The sequence below is a fragment of the Alligator mississippiensis genome, chromosome 11 (genome assembly GCF_030867095.1).
Source record: "Alligator mississippiensis isolate rAllMis1 chromosome 11, rAllMis1, whole genome shotgun sequence".
In the NCBI taxonomy this organism is placed as follows: Eukaryota; Metazoa; Chordata; order Crocodylia; family Alligatoridae; genus Alligator; species Alligator mississippiensis.
The window spans coordinates 40,711,462-40,729,257 of NC_081834.1; the positions used below are offsets into that span (position 1 = coordinate 40,711,462).

Genomic DNA, 17,796 nt, shown 5'->3' on the forward strand with positions numbered 1-17,796 from the left:
AGCATTTTGCAAAATGTTAACAATTGGCGACTTAACCGTGAGTAAGAAGCCTGCTCAGGAGTATGTACTGCAAACAGTGTTCAAGATGAGTGATTTTGCGGGGGGGAGTGAACTTCTTGAATTGAGATCCTGTTTTTAAATATGAACAGGACAGATCTTGTTAAATAGTGTTCAACAATGAGGCATTGTGCTCTGCCCAGTATTAGCTGACTACAGAGCTGTTTCAGCAGACTGCATTCAGGAGGCACTACTGTCCATAGATGCTAATAAGGAGAACTTAAAACAAATGTGGGATGTACACAAGTGTTAAGAGTCCCTAAAAATTATTCCTTCCTTTTATCAGGAACATGACCACACTCATTAAACTGGTTAATTTAGCACTTTTTTAATGTTGTGTCGGACATTTTGTGGTGCTGCCCAAATGTGAACAGTATCATCGCTAAACTCAGTGCCTTAATACTAGATTTAACGAAGACATGGACAAAGAAAAAAGTAAAACCCAAGTGTGAGAGAGGCCAGAATCAAAGGTTTTGACCTGGATGGAAGGCGTTAACACTAAGCCTTCAGTCCTTGGTGGAGGACATTCTGCCTAAGTAGAGGATCTTTAAATGGTGTTTGTCAACCAAGAACATCTTGATGTCATCATATCAAAGTGGGACCTTGGTTAGGGCACCCCGCTGAAGGCTTTTGGAGGCAACGAAAGTGCCATCTCACTTGGGAAATCTTGCCTGCATACATGATGAATTTTACTAGTTTTTGGACAGAGAAGATCTCTGAAGCAGTGTCTGGAACCTCAGTCGGACTCCTTTGCAGACTTTAGGAGCAATTCATTAGTAAATGGTTTCCTTTCAGTCTTTGTGAGATCAGAAGAGAAGGCCCTGATTTAAGCGTGTAGACTCAATAGTCCCCAAAGACTGGGGACCTTTTGTACTAATTATAAAAATGGCCTGTTCAGTTTTGGGGCCCTGTGAGCACGTGAAATTAACCTTAAAGCTTTAGAGCCTTATTCTCCAGATCTGCAGTACTGCATCTCACACAGGATGTGCACACAGTTGGTGCCAACATGCAGACTTTGGCAAATGTGGGAATTTAGGGAGAATTATGTAGTATGATATTTTTAGGTTCAAGTACAGCTGTCAACAGCATGTTGGGAAGTCCAGTGCTGGGATTGTTAATGTAGCCTTGTTGCTGTCTTTAATTCTGGAGTTCGATGCCCATCTAATATAAACCACTACTGTGCAACTGCTACTGTGAACCTGGATGGACTTAAGCTTTCACTTGCCACCTGAGTTGAGTACAAAAGCACATTGTGCAAATGAGGGAGACAAAATATAAAGTCAAGTCCCTACCTTGGTTCTTAGAATCTAGGGCTGTGGTGCCACTGAAGGCTGCTACATTGGAATTGCAGCATGCAGGTAAAACAACATAAATGTACTTATAATATCTGTAAATAAAAGCCCACCTGGGATACCCTGCTATGTGCCAGAGGGCATGTGGCATGTGCATTCCCTGGGGACAAGTAGCAGCAGCACGAGGTGTTAGGAACTCAGTGTTACAAATGTTCTGACCTATTTCAAGGAACTGAGAGCCCGCAGCAGAATTGCTCTTTTTTCTGGGCATGTAGTGGGGCTGGGGTTGCATGACAGCCAGACTGCACTTCCCAGCGGCATAAGCTCCTTCCAGCTGCCACTGCTAGTGTCACTGCCACAGCCACCAGACCCGGCCTGTCTGCCCTACTCTCACTGCCGGGGTGCCTGCAGGCAGGGCATGCTTAGCTGGGGTCGTGGGATGGGGCTGCAGGCAGGGCCGGGGCTGGGGCCAGGATCGTGGGATGGTGATGGCACAGAGCTAGGGCCTGGGCAGAGCTGTGATCTGCTCCCTTGCATGACCACATGCTGTCACTGCCCCACGATCCTGGTGCCTCCCAGACACTACCCCCTGCCCGCCTGTGACCCCATCCCATGCACCTGGCCAAGTGAGTCCTGCCTGCGGAGGTCCCACCCCATCTCTATGAAATTCCCACTCACCCACTCTGTCTGGTGCCCTTGGACCATTTAGGGAGTTTGGGTGAGCCATTGAAGGAGATGATGGGGTTGCTGACCTGACCCACAGCAGCTCACCAAACCTCCCTAAGTGGCCCTCCAGCCCAAATAATTGCCGGCTGCTGCTGCTTTAAACAGTTTCTGGGACTGAGCATGCAGAGTCTGTGGGGCATTCTCCTGGATAACATCTCTAAAAGCTTGGTCTTCATGTCAGCCTAGTCCTTGGAATTTTTTTAAGCTATTATGACTGCATTTTTGCATTGGTAAATCTCTGCTCCAAATCAGTATGGAGGTAGATATTAACAAACCTGAAGTAAGATTTTAAGTGGTGTTCATGTTCCTTTCCAAGCTGAGCTTATAAACACTGCTTTAGTTTCACCTTTCTGATATCAATGACTCATGGCACATTCATGGAAAACGAGATCAGGGTTTGATGGAAACAGCTTATTTTGCTATGCTCAACAACAAACAGATTTCTTCTGAAAATATGTGATTGTGTTCTTTCTCACTATGTGACCGTTGAGCAGGTTGGGTGCAGAGGCTTTTTTTAAACTATTGTTTCATCTGAAACCTTTACAGCACTGGGGAACATGCTTGTGACAAATTGGCATTTTGGTTAGGTTTTTTGCTTCACTTAAGGAATTTAATAGTACAGAATAAATTAAAGCTAATTAGCAAACTTAGAAGTGTTCACAACTGCTTTAAGGCTTGAAGTTTTTAACATCTGTATTTAAGCCATTACAACTCTGAATATTAATTAACCCATTCCCAAGTGGGGGTGGATGTGGGTGTGGATGTGCGTGCTTTATGGTATGAATTCAATCCTGTCCCTACAGACTTCTGTACTCGAACTAATCACTCGCCTTTTCTTTGTGGGGAAGGGAGGTGTTCTCTGTTGTTAACAGTCAATGCTGAGTCAACAAACACCAGTTGCTGGACAGGGATCTCAGTAGGGTATGATCTCAGATTGAAAACCACAAGATGGGGAAACAGGGAATCCAAGATTTCTTAGCTGTACCCATCTTCCTGGAAACCAAAGGTCTTTTTTGATATAGGAGTAGCCATTTTGGCTGCCCCATCTGGAGCAGTTGGGTAATATGCTTCAAGCAAGATGCTGGAGGTGATTCATAAACGGTGCTAATGGAAGGGCGACTCATTGTGGCAGCAAGCCAAGGACAGACTACTAAGCAAAACAGAGATGGGAAATTTTTATTTTCCCACATCTTGTACCTCATCAAATCAGAGCAGAATCGAACAGAGCTATCAGAAAGCACCTCCCTGAACTCAGGGCTGCCTCCTGTCAAACTTCAGATTCGTGCTGCTGGCTCTGTAGGAGGTAACCAAAATACAGGGGCTGCTACTGCTCCCTGAATAATAAACTTTAACTAATTGGGTCATATGTTAGACAGCAGCAGTAAGTACTTGGTTTGTGTGACTGGCACGGTAGTGACAGGTGAGTAAACTGAAGCTTGTCTTTTAATATAGTTAAGTCTTCACCATATGCAAAGTCCAAGCTAGAGACATCTGCTTTAAAAATGACACCAAACCCAGCACTGCTAAATTTGTACTACGTCAGGGCTGTCTAGCTGGTGGCCTGCAAGGGGTTAACATGCAGCCTGTGGGCTCCTGACATTGTTCCTGCCACAGCAGCACCCAGGGTCTCTGGGCTCCTCCTGTTCCTTCCTGTCCTTGCTTCTGGGCATAAAACGATGCAGTGGGATGGGGTGGACTTGCCTGTGCTGCATGCATGGCAGGGGTTCTGAGGCTGGGGGTGGGTATCTGCATTGTGAGTGGCCTTTGGCCCCATGGTTTGTTGACCATGCAGCCCAGAAACTGGACAGCTCTGTACTCCATTATTAAAGCCAGTGCCAAAGGATAGATGAGATGCTGTACAGAATGGTTGCTAGCGAGATTCTTACTATAGTGTGATAGATGGTCATTATGCCTGTTGCATCTTACTGCATCATCCAAGCTTTTGCCATTCCAAAAGTTGATTGGATTGTTTTCCCATGTGATATCTTCCAATCCAATAGACAGCAGAGACTCCCTATGCCTGAAGAAGGGTGATTGCACCTGAAAGCTTGCCAAGAACTTTTTTTCCAACTATTCAGTTGGTCTAGTGAAAGATATATCACATCTATCCAAAAAACCTTGGCTGTCATTGGTATAGATAGGCTAGTATAAGCTATCCTAGCAAGCCACCGTGCTCCTAATGAAAGTTGTAGTTTATACCAGCAAATCCATTCTTGTTTTTGTCTTTAAACAAGTTGCTAATGACACTTGATCCATTTAATTGCTTCTACACTTTGAGGTTTGTTAAGATACTGTGTTGGTCAATGATGGAAGGAAAAAGGTATACTCTTGACTATAAGAAGTCTTGCTTCTACACCTGAGTGTAGACCTGAACCAAGTGTGGATCCTATTCCTGGTGCCTTCTCAAAGCTACAAAGCCACTGAATCCAGCTGCCTGGGAGCTAGCAGCCCTCTGAACCTGACTGCTGACTTGCACGTGCTTTTGGTATTAAGGTTGCCTGTTTCCCTTTCTAATGATACTTGGGTTTCATCTCCTTGGAACTGCTTCCATCTCCATGCAGTACCGCCCACAACGGTCCCTACATGGAACCTTTATATCTTATATGTGTATATAATATTTATATCAGGATGTGTTAGACTGTTTAATGATTTTTCTCCTCAACAACCCTGAAGTATGGAGCATATACACAACCTGAGGGGTGTGAGAAGTCTGCTGTGTATAGGAAAACTGTGAGTTGGAGCAGAAAGAAGTTGTTGGGATTTGTCTTTTTTCCAGTTTCCCAGCTGACCCTGTTCAGAATAGCAACAGCGACACCAACATAAAAATTAAATGGTGCTCTGATTCTTTTTAGGAATGCTATGGAGAACAGCAGGGACACTGGATTGTTAGATTTGGGTAGACATTACTGCATTTGGTCACATTTGGAAGTTCATGAGCAGAAGGGCAAAAAGCTTAACAGTAATCTCTCACGTGACCTAATTAGTTGAAGTTTATTATTCAGGGGGCAGTAGCAGCCCCTGTATTTTGGTTACTGACACCTGTACAGGCATGTGGTTAATGCACCTAGTGAGGTGGTGATTGGAGTGCATTAACTGTGTCTTTAACAAGATACAACGGAAACGGCCGACAAGACTGTGAATGCTTTCCATGTACCAAAAAGCACCCCAGTTAGAGGCTGTTGAGAAGTAAGCACAGGAACACCATGGATACTGACACTGAGACAAACCTGGACTTGAAAAAATTAACTAACTCACCCTAAAAATAAGCCTAGCAGCCAGAATTAAATGCAATTGAGCACAATATAGCAATTCTTATTTTGAATCATTCATAGTGAAGAGCACAAATGGATTGAACAACAGAAAAATTAGGGTGAGCCTAACTTTAATCCTCTCATTTTGAGAAGCTAGTTAACTTCAGGCCAGAGGTCAGCTTTGTTTTCTGTCAGGGGACTGAATGACTCCTCCCCCCCCGCCCGCCCGCCCGCCCGCCCGACCACTGCCCTGGAAAATTTAACTGGAGGGGGTAAATTTTTCACAAGTTGCAGAAAGGAGCATGGAGACTTTTAATAAAAATGAAGGTATCATCACATCAGTCTGTTTGGGAAGAATCCTCTTTGGATTCTCCAGATAAGACACACAATGCATTTTTTGCAGTCTGCAGTGCTGTCTACTGATAGCTGAGTTAGCTTGGTTGCTGAATGCATGGGCTCATGCACCCTGCTTCTCAGGCTGGTTTTGTATCCTGCACTGAGCTCTGTGATGGCACCTGTAGAAAATTTCTGGTAGCCAAGGTATCTCAATTACTTCTGCACTGCACTACAGTCACTAGTTCAACTGTTAATTGTGGTTACAGCTGCACTAGAAACTGATCTTGGAGGCTCAGGTGCTATGAATTGCACTGAAGTTGTACTGTGTACTGCATAAAAAAAATAAAAATACAATAACTGCTTCAAGGAATTGAGATTTGTGACTTTTCAAAAGCAGCATTGGTTGAGGACTGTGGTGTGATTTACAGAATCATAGAGAAGTGGAGCTGGAAGGGACCTCCAGAGGTCATCTAGTCCAACCCCCCTGCTCCCTGAGACAGGATCATCCCTATCCAAACCATCCTATAGTTATAATTTCAGTCACAAATGGAATCTTTTATGTAGTGCTGTGAAGTGCAATTTCTCACACTTGTAACTTTGTTTTTTCTATTATAGTTGGCTGTAAGTATCTGTAGAAGGTGCTGCAGCTCTAAGCAACCTGTTGATGTGTTAGACTTGCATATTATTTTTTTTTTAACAGATTATGAACCTTAAAATAGGATGTGGGTCTCTCTCTTCCCATTGGGGCTTGAGTTTCTTGATTGCTAGACACTTCTGAAAATCCTAGGTATATAGTATAATATAAATAAGATACTGATAGTAATTTTGTCATCTGGGTTTACAGTGACCTTTTTTTTTTTTCCCATTTCTAGGTCTCCCCAAAACAGCTTTAAGGAAGTTTTATATATTTGTAATGAAAACTTCTTTTGGGATGCCCAAAATTTAATGATCTATTATGGGTATAAAAAGTTACACATTTTAAAATCTGTATATTGTAATTGGTGGCAAACTCCTAGTTTTAGCCTTTTCATTTCATACCTCTGTGGCACTGCTTTGATTGATTGAACACATGCCATGAAGAGCAGCTAGACCTAAATGTGATTACCTAAAACTGTGGTGCTTAATCTTCAGATCCCACAGACCAGTCCTGTGGACAGGGTCAGTCTGCGGGCTAGATCCAGTGCAGGGGTCAGTCTGCAGGTGCAGTCTGGCATGCTGGCCTAGTTTGGCCCTGTTTGCCAGATTTAGACACAGCAAGTCTGTGTGCTGGCCAGACTCTATACTGCTTCATCTGGCATGTGGGATCATGTAATCTGGCTCATAGGATTGTTTGAGTCCAGAAATTGGGCTATGGGGAAGTGGTGTCAGCTTCAATAGCTTCCAGAGCTATTCTAATTGCTGTGGGGAGTCCTGTGGGCCAGATGACAGGGCCCTGTAGGGTGGAGGTGGTGAACACCACTGAGCTAAAGAGATTGCATCTGAGCACAAAAAGTATTTTACTCTTGTAGCACTTGCATGTTAGCACCTTGTTGTCTTTGCTATCTTTCATAAAAATCATTACGGTCCTGGATGTATTCTTCTGAAGTTTCTGTACAAGGCATTTTTGACTGTATCCCCAATCTGCAATATGGTGTTCTAAATCTCCCTGGTATACAGTTTTCCCTACCTAAAGTGTTCAGTAGAAATATAGGATTGTTTTGCCACTCAGTCAGAATGTTTAAAGTACCCAGCCCAAATTTATGTTAATACAAGGTGAAGAGCAGAGACCATGCCTGTATAAACTGCACTTGGAAAGGAATTTGAATCTACACTAATTTGTTTATCCAAATGAAGGGAGGGGAAAGGGACAAGGATGGTACTTTATTGGATGTCCTTTTTACTGTTTGGGCTGGGTGAGGTGTTTGCATGGAACCTAACATTCAGAAACCTTACGTATGTAAATGCAGTACAGTCTAACTATAACATGGGTTGAAGTTTGGCAGAGTTGAACAGGCAGCTCAACAGATGCATACTTATGCCTTTGTTAGGCTTAAGTTCTGATTTGGGTTAGAGTCACTGAATGTTACTGGTATGTCTCTTGAGAATTAAGGGATTTGGCATCAGTGTCCAAGGCTATGTGAATTACTAGAATGGGTATAATTCAGCGATTGCAACCAGGATGTCGGGTCACCCAGGAGTACTGCCAGGTCCTTTGAAGGGTGCTCCGCGGTGTGAAGAGATAAGCAGATAAACTAAGTAGATAAGATCAGGCTTGTCCCTGCATGGAGGATCCTGTCCCCACTGCAGGATCTCTATGGTATGCAAGGAAGTAAGCATTGAAATTTAGTTTTTGAAATTGGATGCCATTCAGTTCACAGAAATTATGGACGGGCTCCTCCCATCCAGTGAGGGGTGCCTCAAGTTCAAAAAAGTTGAGAACCACTGGTATAGTATTTCAAGTATATCCTTTAGCGATCAAGGGTTATTGGTGGAAGATACAGGTGCAAATGTTCAAAACTTCAGCCCATATAGTTTCCAGAATCCATACCAAAGCACTTAATGACCAGTTTTTCCCACTTATTTATGAATATTAATATTAATTTTTTTAAGGAGACCAAGCTTATGCTTTTTTTGAAGTTGCTTTTGAATGGTTGTTTTTTTGATATTTAATTTCTTTAAACATGGTGCTTGTTTTGTGCAGCATTTCACATGACTGACTAAGTTTGTGGCCTGGTGCCTTAATGGGAAATTAACTTAGCACTTGGTTTGTTCTGCAGCCACAAATCAAGTACTGCAGCTGAAGAAGCGAGTCGAGAGGTAAAGCAGTTAAGAACTACTATGCGCAATAGCGTTTTAAAAAGCTTTGTGAGTGTTACCTTAAAATAACTTTGTTGCTGGGTTTGAAGGTTTGTGAAGCTGGTGCTTGTGTTAGAGGAAGTGTTCTGAATCCACTCAAACAGTATTTCTTGTTCTCAAATTGTCTGTTCCTTCACAGCTGTCACTAAACAATGTAGCTAGTTACTTTGCTAGGTTGAGACTTCCAGCTCTGTCCATCTTTGTAATTAAGATCCATCTTTGTAATTTGGAAAATTCTTGAGCATTGCAAGTTACTTGTGACATCTGTTACCTAGGCATGCTTCGCTGAAGCTTCTAAAATAGCAGCATTTTAATGTAGTGGTGTATTTGACACCTTTCATTGCCACATCAGCTTGGGCAGCTAGACTGCTGCATTTTTTTGTCAAGTTGGCTTTAAAATTCTGTTCTTAACTAGAACATGAAAAAAACCTCCGATGAACAGGATTTTAGGGATTAAAGGTGCCTATTTTGTATCTGTCTGTCTTTGTTGAACCTGCAGACTCTTCCTGTTTTCTCTTCTCTTAAAGCGTGCATGCCCAGGAAGAAATATGGAGATGGGGTGACCAGCATTTCTTACCTAGTATCCACTTTAGGGTTGTCCAAGTACCTAGAAATTTTGGCTGACACTCAGCATGTCACTAGTGATGGGACTGGTCTTTCTTTTGACTCTGAATACATTACTTGTTCCAGAAACTGCAAAGTGAATGCTTAAAAGGTCCAGGAGAAGTTAGAATTTTAGAAACTCTTTTTTTTTTTCCATTGGAGGACATTCTTGTTAAGTTTCAGTTACTTGAGCATGTTGCTTCTTACTTGTCCTCAAGAAAACTGGCATATTCTTGTTTGACGTCCCAACACTTAAGAATGTGCCACTGCAAAAAGCTAATCTTGTAGTGAATAATAATTCAGGCAATATGTTACATGAATAATTATTTTGCCACTGAGTTTTGCTGATCTCTTATGCCAAGGGTAGTGTTTGTGCTGTTGTACAGGACATAGCTTTATTCAAACAATGTGCTCATGTGTTGGCAGAAGTCAAAAGTAGCATGCTCATCAACAGTGAAGCTGTCAGGGGTTTTTTTATATGGTAACAGGTAGAGCTATCTCCCCTAGATATTGGCTTTCAGCTAGTAGAGCAACAACTGTGAGTGGTTCTTAGCTTACGGGAAACTTTTTAGGCTGAAACCACAATTAAGAAATTACTCCATCACCTTACTAGTTTAGTCTCTTCTACTGCAAACAAATTTGCAGCATATCAGCTAGTCATCTAATCAGTTTTTTGACTGTGGTTCATATGACAAACCATAGCACATCCAGGAAATCTCTGAATATCAGCTCTTTTCAGAGCATTCATGCTTGTATCAATCCATGTGCTGAAATTTTTGTTACCTTACTGTTAATATGATGTTTGTATTTTAGCCTGGTAAATCATATTTAATATGTATTAAACATTCTTGTTTTGAGTCTGCCCATTGTAGCCTCAAAATTGCTGTTTGCCTTCAACGTCAAATAATGACTGTTATCATGCTTGACCTCTTAAATTAGAAAGTGTTTGTCACAAATGTAGTACTTCAAGTTTTTTCTCTCTTTTGTTCCACAGGCAAAAATCTCTATACCAATGAATATGTAGCGATCAAACTGGTGAGTAGAACCTTAATTTTATTATTTTTAAAATGGCTCTTGACAGTTGCAAATGTCAAATGCAGAAGGCAGCTTTCTCACACCCTATGCTTAACTTAAACTGCAGTATTGCTGAACAGAGACAAGATCATCATGGGTTAGGGTAGTGCATCATGAAGCGAGAACAAAATGTCTTGGACTAGATGTTTAGAGCATGCTTAAAAGTGCAGTTGTAGTATATAGGCAAGATGGTAGGTGTCTTTCACCTGCCTTTACATCACAACCTGGACTGAACTGGGAGCAGATACCAGTGAATGCAAACTTGTGGCTACTGCTTAAGCATTCTAGCAACGCTACAGGTGTGGCTGATTGCCCATGTCCATGATTGCATTTCTTCACTGAGCTTGTAAAGAATCTTTCCATTCTGTGTTGCCAAGATTACCAGTAATTTGGCAGTCTTTTGCACATGGGTTGGAAAGTAGAAATTAAGCTGTGCAGTGCTCTACATTTATCTGTAAGTGATGGTGGAAAAAGCTTATCCTAAAATTGTCCTCTCTTGAGGAAAGGTGAAGCCAGAACACTGGTATGTAATACCTTATCAAGTGCCATGAGCTCTTGCTGGCTTGGCCTTGCCTGCCTTCTGGCTCTTCAGAGAGCTGGGTAGTTTCCTTTCAGCTTAATTTGGGTGCTCTGAATCAAGGGCCACAGTAACTAGTATAGACTAGCATTTTATTCCAAGACACCCTAGAAAGAATGTCCAAATGTATGAATAATGAGTCTGGTTGCCTGCTGTGAAGAATTTTTACAAAGATCATTTGAAAACTATTTGAATTCTAGCCTTTTGAGTGGCATGCAGTAGACTTTTTTTTTAATTGAGGTGAGCAGTAAATTGCATAATGGATATCCTTCACATGTCCAATATTATGGTCTTCTGGATACATTTCTCAAATCGTACATGATGCCTGTAATGTGGAAAGCACATACGAAAAGTTCTTGCTTCTCGCACAAGAAATGCAGTGGCTTGTGACTGAGGGAGGGAAAAGCTTTGGAGGAGGCTAGCTGCTGGTTGAGATGAAGCTATCCCTCTTGCTCAGTTGTTCTTTAGAACTCAGATGGGTAACGTGGTCAACATTTGTTTAGGAAATATAACTCACCGTTAAAAAGGAGTTTTAACCATGGCTCTTAAAACTTACGTCATTAGTCAAGTTGCCAAATCTATGTCCTATTTTCTCAGCAGTAAAATAACTTTGGTAATCTTGTGGCTGTTTTGTGACATTTAATGCTTATAAGAAGTCTTGAGATGCTTGACCATTATACTTTGTCCAAGTGGTCACATTTTCTTCTAGTGTTCTTATGAGTCTTTTCTAGTTTGAGAATTGAAACTTTCAGGCAGGCTTTAAGGCAAAACTTGATAGTGGGCAACACTTTTTTTTTCCTCTCAGTTTACTCACTTTTGGCAAGATGTTATACAGGCTAGAGAGGGTGAAAGGGACACTGTCCCAGGTGATGTTCTTGCTGGTCCTTCCGGTCAAGAGTAAAGGCCTAGCTAGGAGCAGATGCATCTTAGAGATGTAACATGTAGCTGCATTGGTGGTGTCACCAGCAGGGCTTTGGCTTCTTCAACCATGAGTTAGTGTTCCAGAAAGATGGACTGCTGGGAAGAAATGGGTTTCATCTGATGAAGAGGGGGAAGTGGGAACAAAAGTCTTTTTGTATGGACTTGCTAACCTAGCGAAGAGGGCTTAAACTAGGTTCATTGGAGGATGGAAACAAAAGCCCAGAGGTAAGTAAAGAGCCTGGAAACCTGGATAAAAAAATAGTAAGAGGAAACAATAATGGAAGCTTTAGCAGTGTTCTCAGGGAAAGGATAGGACAGTCAGATACCTGAAATGTTTTTACACTAAGATGAAAAGTATGGGGAACAAACGGGAACAACTGGAGTTCCTAGTACAGGCACAGATTTATGATATAATTGGGATTATGGTGACTTGGATCATTCACCTGACTGGAGTAGTCTTGGGTGAGTACAGCTTGTTCAGGTAGGATAGAGTCGATTCGATAGACAGGGGAACAAAAGAAGAGATGTAGCCTTATATATAAAGGCCATGTACGTGTGTTCATAGGTGCAGTACAAAGTGGAAGTCAGCATGTTGAAAGCCTGAGTAAAAGTGAGAGGGGAGAACAGCAGGAGGGATGTCATGGTGGGAGTCTGTTGCAGGCCACCAAACTAGGAGGAGGGAGGAGATGGACCAGGCCTTCTTTAAACAACTGACAGAAGCTTCCACATCACAGGACCTGACTCTCATGAGGGACTTTAATTATTGGCCCATCTGCTGGGAGGGAAACTCAACAATGCACAAGCAGTCCAGCAAACTTCTGGAGTGTTTTGGGAATAATTTTTTGATACAGATGGTAGAAAGGCCAACTGGGGTGGGGGCGGGGAAGAAGATGGGGGTGAGAGAGCTCTTCTTATCTTACTTTCCACCTTCACATTCTCAACCAATTCTTCCCTGTTGGTGAGCAGTGACTTGAGTGACAGTGACAATGCAGGGATAAATCCAAGATCCAAGGGGAGGAAGAAAGGAGAGCAGCCAAGGGAGGACACTGGATTTGAGGAAAATAGGCTTTAACAGACTTGAGGAACTGGTGGGCAGGACCCCTTGGGAGGCAAGTCTGAAGGGAAAAGGAGTCCAGCTGACTACTCTAAGGAGGTCCTCTTAAGGGCTCAGGAGCAAGCTATCCCAGTGCAACAGAAGAATAGGAAGAACAATAGGAGGCTATCCTGGCTATACAGCAAGCTCTTCAAGGAATTGAAACTCAGAAAAGGAATCCTATCTCAAGTGGAAACTTGGTCATAATATTAGGAAAGAGTGTAAGAATATTCATGGGCATGCAGGAAGAAAATTAGGAAGGCACAATTTGAGATGCAGCTGGCAAGGGACATGAGATCCCTCTTAATTGTCTTTTACAAATATATTAAAATTAAGGGGAAGACCAGAGAAACCGTAAGTCCCTTATGGAATACAGAAGTCAGTCTAGTTATGGATGATGCAGAGTAGGCTGAAATATTTAACACCTTTTCTGGTTTTCACAAATAGGGATAGCTACCAGATGATGAGTGCAGTTGTCAGCAAAGATAGGGATATAGACAAATAGCCTAGAGTAATAGCAGATCAGGTTAAATGCTTAGAGAAGCTAGATGAAGGAATTGGCTGAGGTAGTTTCAGACCATTGGCTATCCTCTTTGGTAACTTGCAGAGGTCAGGTGAGGTCCCAGATGACTAGAAAAGGACAAATATAGTGCCCATCTTTAAGAAAGGGAAAAAGGAAGATACAGGGACCTAGAGACCAGCCAGCCTGACCTCAATACATGAAAAGACCATGGAACATTTTCTCAAGGAATTCATTGTGAAGCACCTAGAGGAGGCCAAAGTGATCAGGAGAAGCCAGCATAGATTCACCAAGAGCAAGTCTTGCCTGACTAACCTGACTTCCTTCTATGATAGTAACAGGCTCTGTGGACGGGGAAAAGACGTGGGTGTGATTTATACCTTGATTGTAGTAAGGCTTTTGACACTCAACATTCCTATTAACAAGCAAAGGAAATGCAGATGAAACTGCTGTAAAGTGAATACATAAATGGTTGCATAGTCTTGTTCAATGAAAAGCCATCAATGGCTCAGTGTCTAGTCAGAAAGAGGTATCAAGTGGTGCTCCCCAGGGCTCTGTCTTGGGTCCAGTATTGTTTACTATCTTCATTTAATGATTTGGATAATGGGATTGAGTGCAAGCTTAGCAAATATGTGGACAACATGAAGTTGGGAGCATTTTCAGATACTCCAGAGGGTAGGGCTAGGATCCAGAATGACCTGAATAGGTTGGAGAAATGATCCACAATCAATCAGATCAGATTCAATAATGACCAAGTGCAGAGTTCAGCACTTGAGATGGAATAAGTGAATGCACCAATATAGACTGGGAATGACTTGCCAGGCTGCAGGACTGCAGAGAAGGATCTGGGGGTTACAGTAGACCATAAACTGAATGTAAGCCAACAATGTCCTCTTGTTGGAAAAATAAAGCCAACAGTATACGGGGTTGTATTACCAGGAGTGTCACTTGCACATCAAGGGAAGTAATTGTTTTGCTTTTTTTTAGCACTGGTGAAGCCTTATCTGGAGTGCTGTGTCCAGTTTTGGGCCCTTCATTTCAACAAGGATGTGGACGGTCTTGTTGAGAGTTGAGTGCAGAGCAACAAAAATTATTTGGGGCTTAGGAGGCAAGACTTCTGAAGAAAGCCTGGCTTGAAGTGCTAGGATTACTTAGTCTGGAGAAGAGAAGGGGGTGGGGGAGGGTTTGATAAGTCTTTAAATGCTTGAAGGGTGATTATTACAGAAAGGATGGAGATGAGCTTTTCTCTGTGGCTGTAAGGGACAGGATTAGGAGCAGTGGCCTCAAGCTACAGAAGGAGAAATGTAGGTTGGGGGTTCGGAGAACTTTGTGTGAGTGGGCAAGCATTGGAGCAGACTGCCTAGAGGAGTTGCAGAGTCTTGGAGGTTTTCAAGAGCAGGTTAGACTCTGGGCTGGGATGATCCTGCCTTGAGTAGGGGGCTGGACGAGATGACCTCATGAGGTCCCTTCCAGCTCTAGTTTCCTATGATCCTAGGTGCAATCCTGTTCTGCCCTGTTTGATCTCTGTAGAACCATTATTGCATTTTTTTTGTAATATGCTCTATCTTATCCTTAAAACTAGGTCAGAAAAAGTCAGGGCTCAACCACTTGTATTAAGGAGCCCCTTAGTGATTTCTTGAAATGCTGTATAATCTGTAAGGAGTAGTTAGCAAGTCCCCCCCCCCCCCCCCCCCCCCCCCCAAAAAAAAATAAGGTAAATAAAAAGCTGCTAAAAGTTATGGCTGGAGACTCCCTTCTGCCCTTCTCTCTCTGCCCTCTGTTAAAATGTGAAGCTGAGTGACCCTATACTGAGAAAATTGAGGCAGCTATAGTCAGGTTTAACCAGTGTGTTCTTTAGACAGAAGCAGTTACCAATAGGGAGTTCGTAGTCATACAGAAATCTTCTTATATGAAGCTTCTTAGTTTCTTTCATTTTGAGAGATGATCCCACAAAGGCACGTCATTGGAAGAAACCAAGAGATAATTCAATGCTGTATTAACATCAAAACCATGCCTTATTATATGTGAAGCTCTATTAAATTTCAATCTCAAAATGGCTTGGATAAGTGTGGGATGTCCCTATGAAACCCTTCTAATATCTGTATAGATGTAGCTGTGCATTAGCCTTCCCTTTGGATTCTTGCTCTCATTCTTTAATGTTTTAACCTTTATTTTATCAGTTCTTTCCCTTATTTCAGGATGAAATCTGAAGAACTGATATTTCAAACAACTTGGTCATGTATTGCAATGGCAGCCAACCTTTTTGGCAAGTTTGCCACAAATTAGCCTTGACCCCTTCCCAAGTGCCACTCTAATCCCTTTCCCCTGTACAGTCTGCTGCTCTATGCCCTATTTGTTGCTGCACTGCCTGTTCTCCTCCCCAACTTGCCCTGGGCCATATGCAGATTTTGTACCACTTGAGCAACAGTGTGCCACAGGTTGGCCACCTCTTACTTACTGTATTGGAGCTACTCTTCCAATTATGGGACTATCAACAACATTGAAATATGCCCATTTCAATTGTCCATGAGTTTTATACTCAAACACTGTAATTCAGGTATTTAAATCATAGTTTCTTTCATATCTCTGCCAATGTTAACTGAACTTAGAAAGATTTTTCTTCCTTTGTTTTAAAAAAAAAAAAAAAAAAAAGAGAGAGAGAGAATGGGAATTGCACTCTCAAATTTGAAACCTGGTTTCTGAAATTTGCAGGCTGTGCAAAAATGCATTTGGCTGTCCCATGCAGTTAATGTGGTGGAGCATAGATGCCAAATGTCTTAAAGGTACTGTCTTTTCATTGCACACCTGAATCAAGCACACAGTGGGTTTTTTTTTTTTAAAGAACTGGTTTGAGTGGCTTACTGAAGATTATGTAATTAGCTAGTCAGAATTAGGTTTAGATCTTCGAGTACAGATCATAATTACTATAAAGATTCAATTGGCGAACTAATTTGCTGGAACACATAAGAACTAAGCTCTTGGGCTGTAGGATAAAGTGAAATCTAGCTGTTCAGTGCTTTTTCCTTGCTAACCTGGGTTTATAAAAATCAATAAAATAATTTGTTCAATTCATGGACAGAATCAAGGAATACACATGGGCCTTCTAGACTAAATTATCACAAGTTGTCTTATCATGTATACTAATTGAGGCCTACGAATGGCTTTCTTTAATTTTCTGCAGTAGTGCCTTACCTGACCTTAAATCCCAGTAGTCTTGTTCCATCCTTGTAAATAACATTAAGGTTGGTATTATGAACAGCATATTCTTCCGAGGGGGACTGCTCCAAGAAAACAGTCTTTCAGTGATGGGAGGGAGGGAGGGAAGAACAAGCTTTGTGCCCTGCCTGTTTTTGGAATCATCCTTTGAACTTTAATTCTATCATCTTGCAAGACCAAGAGGTGCCTATTTAGTCCTTTGAGCTTGAGACGGGCAGCAATAATTATTATCCTTCCAGTTCCTTACCAGGAAATGTAAGCATTTCTTTTAAATTTGACTTCTGGTTAGCTATAGGATTCATGGTGTTACAAGTTTAATTAAATCAAGGAAGGTCAGAATTTTGTTTTGTGGCATTCATTGATCTAACTGTGCAGAATTATCTTCATGAGTGAGGGAGGTGAAAAATCCAAGGTTAGCAACAGATGCTTTGCCACACTTTACTCTGCCAGTGGGATATGTCTTGCCTTGTTAGTCTTCTTACAAATATTGTTGGCCACAATTTCTGGTCTGCATCTCTAGATGGTAATCTTATAAGTGACTCTGATTTAGCAATTTGTTACCTCTGGTGAAGATTGGAATTACTGGCATTGGACATAGTTGTTGCTTCAGTTGAAATAATTGGGCAATAAAAGGTGTCAAACAGATTTACTTTTCAAGGTAGTCTTATTAACTTTGTTTTATTTCTTTTAGAGACGGGGAGGAGGAGAGAGCACACGTGCTGGTTTGGAGTTTTATGTAAAGGATGGTGATTACTCTGTGCTTCTCTGGTTGAATGATGTTCTTGTATAGTAAATAGCAACAACTCAGGGATTTCAAGTGTAGCAGCAAGATTTACCAGCAGCTCTCAGAACCTTCCCGAGAGGATGGCCATTTATTGTGGTCAAGCTAGAATCGAATACTGCAATTCTGGCAAATGGACAGAAGACAACTTAAAAGTCCCAACCTACATGGCTCATGCTAAAGTACAATAGCGGCCTGCATGTGCACTGGCTGCCTTGCATTACTTTGCCCAAAGGGTTAATGTATTGGGTATTTGGGTCTTCACTGACTGAGCAGTACACACAAAACAGGAGAATCAAGTCCACCTGCCATGGGGCTGTCCATGTTTTTCTCTAATTCTAGACCTTTTTTGTAGTCATGAGTTTTTTTTGGGGGGGAGGGGGGGGAGTTGGTTTTTTTTAAATCTCTGATATTTTTTTCTGCTAGTCAACAGAGAGGGGGTTTTTTTTTTTGTTTTTTTGTTTTTTTTTGTTTTTTTGTTTTGGTTTTTTTTTGTTATAAGCAGCTTGTATAG

General features: G+C 41.9%; 1 protein-coding gene across 7 annotated transcripts in view; it reads left to right on the forward strand.

The window, feature by feature from the left end:
- CSNK1G1 (casein kinase 1 gamma 1) overlaps nt 1-17,796 on the forward strand; it is a 177,646-nt gene that overhangs the window by 58,534 nt on the left and 101,316 nt on the right. For all 7 annotated transcript variants that reach the window (XM_006260903.4, XM_014599947.3, XM_019477573.2 and 4 more), the window contains one exon: nt 10,095-10,135. In XM_006260903.4, coding sequence (XP_006260965.1) covers nt 10,095-10,135 — 41 coding nt within the window. The remainder of the gene's footprint in view (nt 1-10,094; nt 10,136-17,796) is intronic.